This window comes from Rhea pennata, chromosome 1 (assembly GCF_028389875.1).
Source record: "Rhea pennata isolate bPtePen1 chromosome 1, bPtePen1.pri, whole genome shotgun sequence".
NCBI classification, from domain to species: domain Eukaryota; kingdom Metazoa; phylum Chordata; class Aves; order Rheiformes; family Rheidae; genus Rhea; species Rhea pennata.
The window spans coordinates 56,481,871-56,493,956 of NC_084663.1; the positions used below are offsets into that span (position 1 = coordinate 56,481,871).

General features: G+C 44.2%; 2 protein-coding genes across 3 annotated transcripts in view; one reads left to right on the forward strand and one right to left on the reverse strand.

Moving 5' to 3' along the window:
* DDX17 (DEAD-box helicase 17) overlaps positions 1-3,840 on the forward strand; it is a 20,980-nt gene extending 17,140 nt beyond the window's left edge. Inside the window, exon 13 of the mRNA XM_062587978.1 lies at positions 552-3,840. Coding sequence (XP_062443962.1) covers positions 552-1,075 — 524 coding nt within the window. The 3' untranslated portion in view covers positions 1,076-3,840. The remainder of the gene's footprint in view (positions 1-551) is intronic.
* Positions 3,841-11,843, reverse strand: KDELR3 (KDEL endoplasmic reticulum protein retention receptor 3). Of its 2 annotated transcripts, XM_062587997.1 has the most exons (6): positions 11,489-11,843; positions 11,262-11,366; positions 9,245-9,345; positions 8,408-8,566; positions 7,841-8,093; positions 3,841-4,674 (listed from the first exon to the last, which is right to left on the reverse strand). In XM_062587997.1, exons 2-6 carry the CDS (start codon positions 11,350-11,352, stop codon positions 4,634-4,636), a joined length of 645 nt encoding a protein of 214 aa, XP_062443981.1. In that variant the 5' UTR covers positions 11,353-11,366; positions 11,489-11,843; the 3' UTR covers positions 3,841-4,633. The 2 variants fall into 2 exon arrangements, with proteins under 2 accessions (XP_062443981.1, XP_062443973.1); XM_062587989.1 differs by having other exon boundaries at positions 11,262-11,843.
* Between the last annotated feature and the right edge of the window lie 243 nt (positions 11,844-12,086).

The window sequence follows — 12,086 nt, forward strand, 5'->3', positions numbered from 1 at the left end:
TTGCACCTGAGGTCTCAAAACCTTACATAAATGTAGTATTTCCAACTGAGAGATAGATCACTGTTTTATCTCAGAAAAAAATTTACATCTCATCAACTCCTCGTGGAGCTGATTTTGCTCAAGTTACTAATTGCTAGCAGCTCCTTCCTGGAGATAGGCAAGAGATGTGTGTGCATGCACAAGCAAAACTGAAGTCCATGAGGTGATACATTGACTTAATTTTAGGGGTTGAGACTATTTTTCCTCCTGCTTCCCTGATGGAATAATAAGTGTTGATAAACTTGCAAGTTAGTACTGGCTTTTTTTCTGTTTCTGTGTTGCTGAGTGTTTGCATTAAGAGTATTCCTTGAACTTGGTATCTACATCTTGAATAAAATGAAGAGATGTATGCCCAGCTGTGCAGGGAACTTATAACCATTCGTAAGAATTTGCTCCTTATGGGCAAAATTGTAGATGCAATGAGTAGAAGGGTGAGAGAGGTTAACACAATTACGAGAGTTTGTTGTTTGAGATTTGTTTGTGGTAGTAAATCTTGATATATCCATCACCAGGAGGTCGTTCTCGTTACCGTACAAGCAGTTCAGTAAACAACCCTAACCTGATGTACCAGGAAGAGTGTGACAGGAGGCTTCGGGGAGTGAAGGAAGGCCGGAGAGACTCAGGTGGCTTCAGAGACCGTGAGCGTGGTGACAGTTATGCCAACGGAGCCAACAAGACCTATGGCAGTGCCTATGGGAGCCCAAATTCTGCTTTTGGGGCAGCACAGAGCCAGTATGGCTACACTCAAGGGAGCTATGGAGCAGCTGCCTATGGCACGAGTGGCTATGGCACTGCAGAGTACAGTGCTAGTGGCTATGGTGCCAGCACCACAGCTGCCACCGCTGGGAGAACCTCACAAAGCACTACCCAACAGCAGTATGCAGGGATGGTGGGGCGCTCTGGCCAGCAGCCACAGCCTCTCATGTCACAACAGTTTCCTCAGCCTCCTGCCACTAATGTGATGGGCTATATGGGACAGACTGCCACCTACCAGTATCCACCCCCACCCCCTCCCCCACCCCCCTCACGCAAATGAGACCACTCGCCTGCTGGTGACCAGTGTAGACCTCTTGCATTTAAAGGAACCTTTTCTTTCTCTTCTTTCCCATTGTGATGTCTCATGCAGGTTAGATTTAGAATTCACTATTCAAATTCCTTAAGCCCGTCAAAAATGCCCCCTAGTCCACATTACTGACCCTTTTTTTCTTTCCTTTTTTTTTCTTTTCTCTCTCTCTCTCTCTCTCTCTCTCTCTCTCTCTCTCTTTTTTTTTTTTTTTAAGAGATATATATAGTTGACTGGAAAATTTATTATTTTTTGTCTTGCATGTTGAGGAAATTGGAAATTTTATTTTCGCTAAAAGAAATGGGTATAAGGCAGATAGGTCCCAGCTCGATCATCTTGGTGTCTAAGGTTTGTGTGAAAACTTGCTTTTGAGGGGAGGAAGTTTCTATTCTGTAATACTTTAACTTAATTTCAGGAAGTATCAAGAGAGGTGGGAAACTTTGGGAAGCCAAAAAGCACTTCATTTAACATGATAAATGCAAGGGAGCAATGCTCTTTCTTTTTTTTTTTTTTTTTTTTTCATAATCTTACTTCTTTTTCTTTTTTTCTTAATAGCTCACTACTGTTGCTTGTAATCTACCATAGGTGACTTTCTACAGGAAAAGTCTGCTCATTTGTCTCAGCTTGGCAGCATTCCAAGTAATGCCCCATGTACATTCTGGCTGTCATTTTCTGCAGCTCTGGAAGCAGCAGTCCCTCTTCTGAGATGACCTTAAAGGTACCTGTAGCAGCCTGCAGTAGGAAAAAATGGGATTAAAATCTTTGGTGTCAGAGACCAACCTGACTTGGATTTGATGTTTGAAAATCAGATAAAGTCGCTGTAGAAACTACTGCTGTAATGTTTAGGGAGATAATTTTTTGGGTTTTTTTTGTTTCCCTCCCTCCACCCCCCATTCCCCCACCCCCCCAGTGATTGTTAAATTGTAACATCACAAGTGTATGGAGTCTGGTTACACTTTAATTAGTTTCTGCTCTCAGATTCCTGTCGTTGGGGTTATTAAGATTATTCTCATTTGAGATCCCAGAAACTAGCCGTAACTGAGATGATGGTTAGGTTATCACTTGTCTGTCCTTCATGAACATAGCAGCTTTGCCATGGGGAATGTTCTGAATGCTGCTGTGCTGAAAAGAATGTTACAGAGTTTTCCACACTTAAATTTAAGAGGTTTGAATAGGGTGAGCTGTGGGGGGAGGGCAAGGGGAGGAATGGAAGAGGAGGAGATTTGCCTGGAATCCCCTCTTCATGAGGTAAGGAGTGAGCTGGTTAGTGCATCTTGATTCTGAAGCTTGCTTTCTTTTGTACCTTGATCTGACTATTGCTTTTCCTGGCTTTTGAATGCATTTCCCCATTCCATTGGTCCCTTTGAGCTCATCTCTTGCAGGTAGGTAGCATTTTAGAAAATCTTAGAAAAGAGTGAAATTTTAGTAAATAAATAAAATTTGTTTATTTTACAGGCTAAGGTGGATGTGAAGAGTTTTCCCCTTTAGTAAAGCATGTTGTCGACTTGTGATTTCTTAATAGCAGATGGTTCAGAGACAGTAGATGGTAATAGGAGTTGGCTGTTCTTGATCTAATAATGTGGCAAAAGAATGGATACATCTCCTGGTTTGGGAGGCATAATCCTTGCATTATGAAAGTGCAGATTTTTTCTGTTGGTGTTCTTACATATGGATGAACAAGGCAGCCTACTTTTGTAGCAGAGTGGAACTTCTAACAGCCCAGGAAAGGAGCTTGCTTATGCAGAGGGTCTTTTGTTTTTAATTTCTTGCCACAGTATAATTTTGGGGGATGAATGCATTGTTTGTATGATACACAGGTAGGTTATTGACAGCATCAGAGGGAAAAGGGAGAGATCTTCAGAACCTTGCTTCCCTCATCCCATCTTCAAATTCTAGGGCTTGAGCAGGAAGTTTCTTTGCTTGTGTTAAGTGAAAGCCAGAAACACTTCTTTTAGCCAGGCACTGACTGATGTGTCTTTGGCCTCCCTCACAAGCAGTTGTGGGGCTATCTTTTTATTTTATTTTATTTCATTTTATTTTATTTTATTTGTGAGTTTAATGCAGAAATGTGTTGAGGGATGTAGGAGTGGGACATCTGGCTAGATGGCTTTAGAAGGGGTCTCTGGACCACCAAGGCTGCCTTATAGTCTGCTACAGCTTTCACTTCTTTTTGGGGGGACTTGTGCACATGTAAACATATATGCCAAGTCTAGCAGTGCTTTATTGTAAGTTGAGGTCAGCTGAAGCCCAGGGTCTCATATTCAGTTGAGAGTGTTAACCAGATTGAAGGCATCAGTGCACCATGGCATGTGCTGCCCCTGTCCCACCTGGTGCTCGCTGCTCTGTTCCATATACCAGCTGAAGGGCCCTTATGGATAAAGCATTAGCGTCTAGTATTGTTTGCATTGTTTCCAATCTGTAAAAGTTTGTGGGAATGTCATATGAGTTGGGTGTCTCCTCCCCTCCCACTTCCTGAAGCAATTTGTTGTTTGGACTTCTCTGAACAATGGAAAGGTTAGTGGCTTTGTGTGGGATCAGCATTTTGTTTCACACATTTGCTGGTCTCTGAACACATTCCTGTTGTATTAATGAAGACTTGAATTGAGCGACTGATAGATTTGTGGTGTTCAGACACAGGATACTAAGAGCTATGTTACTATTCTTAGTTTGTAAATTGTCCTTTTGATACCATCTTGTTTTCTTTTGTAGGTATAAATAAAAACACTGTTGTCAATAAATTGTGAACTTTGTCTTTATTTTTGGAGCGTAAAACAAGTCTTTAACTCGTTTTCCCCAGTTAATATAAAAATCAAGTTGAAGGAGTTGGAAACATCTATTGGCAACATACTGAATTTTAGTAAAAACTTTGCCCATCTGTAGAGCATTAAGAACTGTCACTGAAAGAAAACAAGTGATAAGATGTGTGAGTATCTGTAGAATTGGAAGATTCTTGTCATTTGAAGGGATTGCATTTTTCCTGAATCTTACAGGACCTGAACAGAATGAGGATAAGGCACCATTTAAGTTGCAGGTGGATAGTAGTTCATAGGCAATAGTTTGTAGTGTCTGCCACATCATACGTGGTGACACATGAAGTGGGTCAGTGGCCTTTGTGTATTACCAGACTTGATAATACCATGTTCCCTTTACCATAGGCCGTTTTTAGGGCTAAACGGGTAGTGACAGCTTCCCTTTTATTCCTTGTAGTGTCTCGGGGCCAAGGTAGAGGCATGTTTTGGAGGTGGGTGCTGTGGAGAGAGGTGGGGAGAGAATAGCTTGTGGTACTGTAGTATTGGCCAGCACTATTTACTAGCACTAGATTCAGGTAAGAAGAAAAGCAGTGGGTGAGGGGGGAAACTGAGGCAAATCCCATACAGGTCAAAAGCATGCCAGCTTTCCAAGCCTCAGTGTCTTTCTGGCATGGAACTGAAACTCAGCTGAGCCATTCGTTTGATCAACAAGGGGCAGGAAAGGAAAGCTGCGATCTCAGAGCTTCATCTTCAGGAGTTTCTTGTATTTGTGGAAACATCTTCAAACAGGCATTGGAAGACTTAGCTTTTTTCCTTTTAGGACTGTGCAAAGAAAGAGAACATAATGAAGGAACTTCGGGGAATTAAACTGTTTCATTGTTTCAGCAAATATTTTTTTTTGAGATGGCTACTTAGTGCTAGATAGTGGATTATTAGGCTTGCAAAGGATGGTGAAATCACAAATACCAAATGAGGCATTTTCAAGCAATCCTGTTGTGATACTAGTTCCTTATTACTGAAATAGGAATAAAGTCATGTTGTCTTCAGGTAAGAAAGTAGTCCTCAGTTACTACTGTATGCTAATAACTCCAGAAAATGCTGCTGCTTTGTTCACTGTGGAAACAGTATATAGAAGAATTCAGTGAGAATGGTAAAATTTAAGAGCCCAGAGAAGAGAAGCATTTATATTTGATCCCTGGAAGGAGATGATGTCTAAAGCATTGCTTCTAAGGGTGGGAGACTCAAAAGGAGAAGGTAACCTGAAGTACTTAATGTTTGCTCTTGTGTAGTTGCTCTTGCTCATGCATGGACTTAATTACCCCAGTTTTCCCTTGATGCTGTAATATGAGGTCTGCTGTTGTGCCTTTGACAGTGGGAGAGCAACCTCCGCTCTCCTTGTATAGAAAGAGCATTACACAAACAAAGGGCCTGTAGCTGCACTGGACATGCACAATCTCACCTAATCTTGGAAAGCAAGCAGGGTGGGCCTGGTTTGTTATGTGGGTTGGAGACTGCCTGGGCAGGTGGTGATCCAGGAGGCCAGTCACTAGTGGTGTCCCCTGGGGGTTAGCACTGGGGCTCACAGTGTTTAGTATCTTCATTAATGACCTGGACAGCAGGACAGAGTATACCCTCAGCAACGTTGGAGACCGTACAAAACAGGGAGGAGTGGCTGATAACAATTGTACTGCTATTCAGAGGGACTTTGTGAGGCTGAAGAAATGGGCAGAGAGGAACCACGTGAACTTTAGCAAAAGGAAATGCCAAGTCCTGTGGCTGGGGAGGAACAACCCCAGGCAGCAGTACAAGCTGTGTTCCAACTGGCTGGAGAGCAGCTGGGCAGAGAAGGACCTGGGCATCCTGATGGGAAGTTGAACAGGAACCAGAAAAGTCCCTTTGCAGCTGAGGAGACCAATAGCCTCCTGGGCTGCATGAGGAAGAAGAGAGGTGGCAGCAGATCGAGGGAGGTGATCCTTCCCCGTATCTGGAGTGCTGTCTACAGTTCCGAGCTGAGACATGGATGTACTGGAGCGAAGGGCTGCAAAGATGATTAAAGGCTTGGAGTGTCTGTCGTACAGGGAGATGCTGAGAAAGCTGGGGCTACTGAGTCTGGAGAGAAAAAGGCTTGGGGGGGGGAATCATATCAATGTATAAATACCTGATGGGGGAAGTACAGGGGATGGAACGAGGCTCCTCAGTGGCACCCAGTAACAGGACAAGGCAATGGGTGCAGATTGAAATACAGAAAATACCATTTAAACACAAAATTCTTTCACTGGGAGGGTGGTCAAACACTGGAATAGGTTGCCCAGTCTCCATCCTTAGAAATACTCAGAACATGACTGGGCAAGGCCCTGAGCAGGAGCATTGGACTAGACAGTCTTCAAAGGTACCTTTGAACCTCAGCAGTTCTGTAGAATACAAACTTGTGTGGGCTGAAAACTTCCACAGAATTATCTTTCAGGCCCTTCTTGTGTTAAACTGAAAGCAGCTCAGCGAGTTTTGAAAACAAGAAAAGCTGCATTATATAACAATACCTATACGTGGTATAGGTGCCGAAGTCTTACTAAATATATTTACTTAGGTAACGCATTGCTTTTCTTACGAGAATCACTGGGATTTTGTCTGAGTTCTTCTATGTAAACAATGTATTGAAAAGCTGAAATTTTTACAAGAATGGAAGATAGATGCAACCTGCTAAAATATTGCTAGTTTTCATAAATGACTGCAAAACATTTGCATTATCTTCAGTCCCCCTTTTTTTCCTGTGATTCAGAACATTTGTGGAAGAGAAAAAAAAATGTTCTCTTCCTGCTGTGATATCCCAGGATAAATGTTTTTTCTTCTGCCTTCTCTATCGTCTAAATTTTGTGATCTTACTACTAGTGATGCAAGACTGAAAGCCAGCAGTTTTGTTTTTTTTCCCTTTTGTTCCCTGTTCTCCACAGCTGCAAGGGGTGTGGAATTTTAACAGAATATAGAAGGGCACAGGACACATTAACTGAGTGAAGCTGAAAAAAAGAATTAGTAAATAAAAGAATTGATGTGGAGCACCATGATGGCAGTTTTACAAAGTAATCTTCTGGCTACAGATGTGTTTTCGTGACAGAAGGAAGACTTAATCCATAAAGGCCAGCCACCTGCTCAATGCTCCTGTCATCTTTCTATCAGCAGGTGTATTGAGTGAAGCTGCTAAAGATCCATTTATCTAAACAACTAACACATGCTGTCACCACTGGTTTTGGCAGACCAATTCAGGAGTGCGAAGAAGGAAGAAAGTGTTCACTCAGCTAGATTTCATCGTATTCCATCCTACTAAACATAAAAGCATTTTAAAGCATACTTTAGCTTAAACAAAACATAGCATTTTCTATATAATTTTATGCTCTTGATGAGCTTGTTAGGTCTGTGAGCACTGGCGCATAACCATTTACCAAAACACAGCACTGAAGAGGAAGGGGCATCTTGTTTTGGAAAACAGAAAGAGGTGTCTTGTACTTGTAAACACCCTTCTATCTTTCTACAGAATCAATTCTTGAGAATGTTTTATCTTTCCCACCAAAAGAAAAGGTAGTCTTAATAAAATCTCTGAATGTGTGTAGTTGCTTACTCAGGTATGTTTTCTGCCTCTCACTACTTTCTTCTTCCCTCTAAGGTTTTTTGTATGATTCATAATCTTTCAAATGTAATTGGAAATAAATATACCTAAATCGTTAACTTCCTGGGGGGGGAGTTAAAGCAGACTTATTTATGGTTAAATTTCTATTTTGTTTCACATGCATAGCTAGAACCTTGTGAACAGAGATAACCATTTGCTTCTATCAGATGTGTTTTTAAAATGGATTTTAGGTGGATAATACACATCACAAATACAATACAGGATCAGTAAAGTAATCTAAGGACTGACCAATGGCAAGCTGCAGCTCCACCATATATTGCAAGAATGTTGAATGCATGTTGTGAACTTTGAACAAAATCCTATACCTACCTTTGGTAACGTAGAGATAGAAGAAATCACAGTAGAAGATGGTTTGTACCACCCCAGAAACTACTGCAATCTGGTCATAGAATTTCTCTGTGTGGTAGCGCCAGATCCAGTTGGCAATGTAGAGAGCACGGTAGAGGCCCAGGAAGAAAAGGTAGTGTGTTGTGATGGTCTCAGCTTCCCCCGTCTTACTGATCATGAAGAGCTGAGGAAGGATAGCTATTGACTCCAGGTAGATGGAGAAAGTCCAGAGTATCTGTGAGATGAAAAATGAGACAGTGGAGAATCTTGATGCTGGTTAATTTGCAGTAGGGCCTAAAGATTTAATTTAGCAATCAGAGCACTGATATGCAAAGCAGGACAAGTAGTGCCTTTAGAGTTGTAAAAAATGAACCTGCTTTGTTGAGACTGAGAGAAGACGGTGCTCTTTGTAGTATGCTCTTCAAGAACTGCTAACCTTGCCTTTTCTGTATGGTTTTACTGTTAAAAATCTTAACTGTTGAATATCCTTCTAACTTTGCTGTATAATATCGGACTGCCATTCCCCATCCCCTTCCGTGTTTTCCTTACCTCCAAGGGTGTAAAGCTGTGATTCTCCAGAAACGACAAGCCTGTGACAGGGACCAAGAGGAATTCAAGGCGAAAGGAGTCATTCTCACTGTCAAATGTTTTCCGGAATTTCACGTAGATCATGTACACAGTGATGTAGGCACATATCAAGAAAATGACCTGAGAGGGAGAAGGAAGATGGCAAGATCTTACCTTTGATCACATCTTCTGTGCTTGATGAGAGGCCTGACTTAGCATAGTTTTGCCAAAGTCAAAATCTGTTAACCTGGTTCTGGCGGGCCTGTGCTGAGGTGAGATTGGAGTGAACTCTTGCTCTACACTGACTTGCAGATTCCTTTCCCTCCCTCCTACTGCTAGAGGTATCCCCGTGGTCAAGTTAACTGAAGATTGGCATTCAGTCCCACCATGAGAATCATGCGCATTTGAGCTCTTTAAGGCACTATGTGAAGATGTTAGCTTGGTGGCAGCCAACTATTAATGCTTCTGCTGTGGAAGGACGCTCAAGATTGATTCAGTATCTTGCTTCTGGTCTTGGTAGTACAGCATAGTGGGGTCAGCTTGTTCATTTACCATGGAAAAGAGATTTTCTGCTGGCTGGGCTTGTCAATAGAGGCACGGTGACCCTGAAGGAAGAGTCTTTCTCTGACCTGCCTGTGTACAGCCTGCTGCGGCTTCAGTGGCCTCATGAGACGTGTGAGAGATAAGTGAAGAAGATGCAATTGCTCTTTCCCTCCACTGGCTGAAAAAATGACTTAGTGGATGTTTACTGTCACCTTCCCTAAGGAACCATGATGAGCTGATATGGCTGCTTGCACTAGAAATTCTCCTTCTCCTTACCTTCATCACGGTGTTATAGAGAGATATGAAGGTTGTGAACAGGTCCAGATAGCGAGTTGTGAAGACAAGGGCAAAAAGAATCTGACTTTTCCCGGAGATACCTGCAGCACAGGGAGAAGAAAGTAAGGTAAGGTAGATGAGGGGAAAAATCTTTAGGATGGCAGGTTTTCCCTTACATCTTCTTTGAAAACTGTGGTATACATGTGTATTTCTTTGTGTTAAAGGGAACATTTCTAAGTTATTATGCAAGATGGACTCTTCCAGGCATGCTTTTTTGAGGGGAGAATTGATGTTTCCAGGGGTGGGTGGTCAGGGTAGAGGTCCCTTTCTACTGCTGGAGGCTTTTGGTAAATCACAGTACGCTCAAGAACTCATTGGCTGTGGATAGTAAGCGCCTATTGCACTGGTATTGGGCCTGGCTGAAGTTGTGCTCTACTGACCTTCATGACCAATGTTACCTGAGCCAAATTTGTCTTTGTAACTGGCCGCCTGGGCCAGGACAGGTAATCGCGTAAGTATTCACCTGTCGGGGCTGGATGAAAGTCACGTGGGTGCCAGAGTGCACAAGCCAGGGGAACTGGGGTTTATCATGTGCATTTGTGACTTTAGTGAGGGAATACTGATGACATCAAGAACAGCTCAAGTGGGAGCTCTGCTAACACTAGACCCACCTCCGGACGAGGCCAGAGCCTCCCTGTGCGGTAGGGCAAGCTCCTTCTGATGCCCCTGGGCCTTGCTTTGAACTTGGGAATGACTCGTGTTTGGCAGATTCATTTCTTCGGCCAATACAACCCTTATTGCCATGAAAACGCCTCTCTTTTCCCTTCCTTGCCCCCTTTGCATGCCTGCCTACCTTGTCGTGGGTTTATGTGATGTGGCATCTGCCACACTAGGGAAAAGCTGAGGGATCAGGGAGCAGCCCACGGATGCTGATGGTGCTTAGTCACCAGTGGCTCGGCCTCCAGCATGAGAAGCAGTGTGGAGAGGGTGGAGAAACGCAGTAAAATCATACAGTTTTTCTACCTGTGATAACTGCTGTGGCAAAGCAACCCGGCCCTGAAATCCCGTAGGAGAGGAACTCATGAACTCCGAACAAAACAATCCTTTGGGAAGCAACTGCTCCAATTTCCTCACGCAGGCCTACTCAGCAGGGCCTGGGGGAGGCTCTGCAGGGCCTCCTGCCTAAAGCAGCACCCACAGGAGCTGGCAGATCTCGTCCAGTTCATCTCCTGTCTCGCTGAGTAATGCCAGACGTGAGGCTTCAACCAGGGCTGATTCGCCAAGGCTCCGTGAAGATAAGCCTTCCCCCTCCACAGCTGCTGATCTGGGGACTGTACTGGATGTCAGAGTGGAAAGTGCAGGGCGTTACTATATATCTGCTGCTCCGTGTGGCCAGCTGGCAGCCTAGGAGCGTGCAGGCTGGCTGTGTGCAAAGCTCTCCTGGAGAAGTTTTGCTGCCCTTAACAAAAGTGCCTCCACTGCCGTCTCTCTGTGTTTCTTTTGCCGGGGATTGTTGGGTTTGGTGCAGCCACAGCTTCTTGTGCTTGTTTTCCACCTCCCTCCAGCCATATCACCCACCCTTTCGTTTCATCGAGACCAACACCTGCACCGAGGCTGTGTGCTTTGCCACATCGCATCCTTCCAACGTATCCATCTCCCTCCCAGTGGGGGAAATCACCCTGGGCTGGGATGAATTTGCTAGCAACTTCTACAGAGGCTCCCAAACTTGTCAAAAAATTAAGATGTATCAGCAAGCAACAGGAGAAAGATGAAAAAGAAACAGAGTGGGATCTTGGAGTGAATGCAAGAAGAAGGAAGCTTAAGTCTCTCCGAGAATTAAGACCAAGACCAGCGGGGATGACAGCTCGCACAGCCCCGATTTCGCCTCCCTCTGCCCACACACCTCACCTCCACGGCCTTCTCCCTTGGACTTCTCACACAGTCACCTTCCAAGAAGGGGCCCCTCCTTCCCCAGAATGAAAAGAAAAGGGTGTGGGAGCAGGTGGAGAAAACTCACCAGCGCAGGACTTAGACTTCAGGATCTTAAGCAGCAGGATGATAATAGCCAGCAAGTGGGAGATGTCTCCCAGGATCCGGAAGACGTTCATTGCTACGCGGGTTCCTCAGAGGCAAAGCAAGCAGAGTGTTTGCCCGGGTGGACAGGGCTAGGGCAGCCTCCAGGGCTTCCCCAAAAGGTTGTTACTTGGTAAAACTCAGCAGTGATTTTTTTTTTTTTGCCCTTGCCTTGATCAAGTAGAGGCTCTCTTCCAACTGAACTTTCTTTTTATCTGTGTATGGAGTCCTCTCTTCTGGTGGAGGAAAATTCAGACTCCTTCTATTAAAAAACACCCGTTATCCCTGCGCAACTTTCCCTTCCAGGGTGAACTGCCTCCCTTGCTTAAATTTACCTCAAGGTAGATTTTATCTCCACCAGAACCAGTTTGCCCCTCAGAGGTTTTCTCTCCCTGCGGCACCAGCTCGCTCCCTTCCAGGCTGATCTCCCAGACAAAGTTGGGTTTTGTCCCCAAGAAGGAGCCAGACTAAATCTGCTCAGCAATCCCAAAGCCTGCACTGGGTGACGTGGCTCCTGGCTGTCTGGGGAGGAGAGAAAGGAGGAGGAGGCGGGAATAACTGCGCTATTTTTCCTTTTTCTTTTTTTTTCCCCTTCCTCTTTTTTTCCCCTACTTGTCTCAAATTACACACGGAAGTATCCTTAAAGGGGAGAAGGCAAACGGAAATGATTATCCATCGTCTGGGGGCAGGGGGAGCCATCCTCCGAGTGTCAGGCTTTCAAGGGACAGTGATGGTCCCTTGGGACACACTAAACCCTGCTTTGCTCTGA

Coding starts and splice junctions, on each gene's coding strand:
- KDELR3 (XM_062587997.1), bottom strand. CDS start 11,352: ATGAACGTCTTCCGGATCCTGGGAGACATCTCCCACTTGCTGGCTATT. Junction 9,346..11,261: donor GAAGTCTAAGTCCTGCGCTG/GTGAGTTTTCTC, acceptor CCTGTGCTGCAG/GTATCTCCGGGAAAAGTCAG. Junction 8,567..9,244: donor TCTATAACACCGTGATGAAG/GTAAGGAGAAGG, acceptor TCTCCCTCTCAG/GTCATTTTCTTGATATGTGC.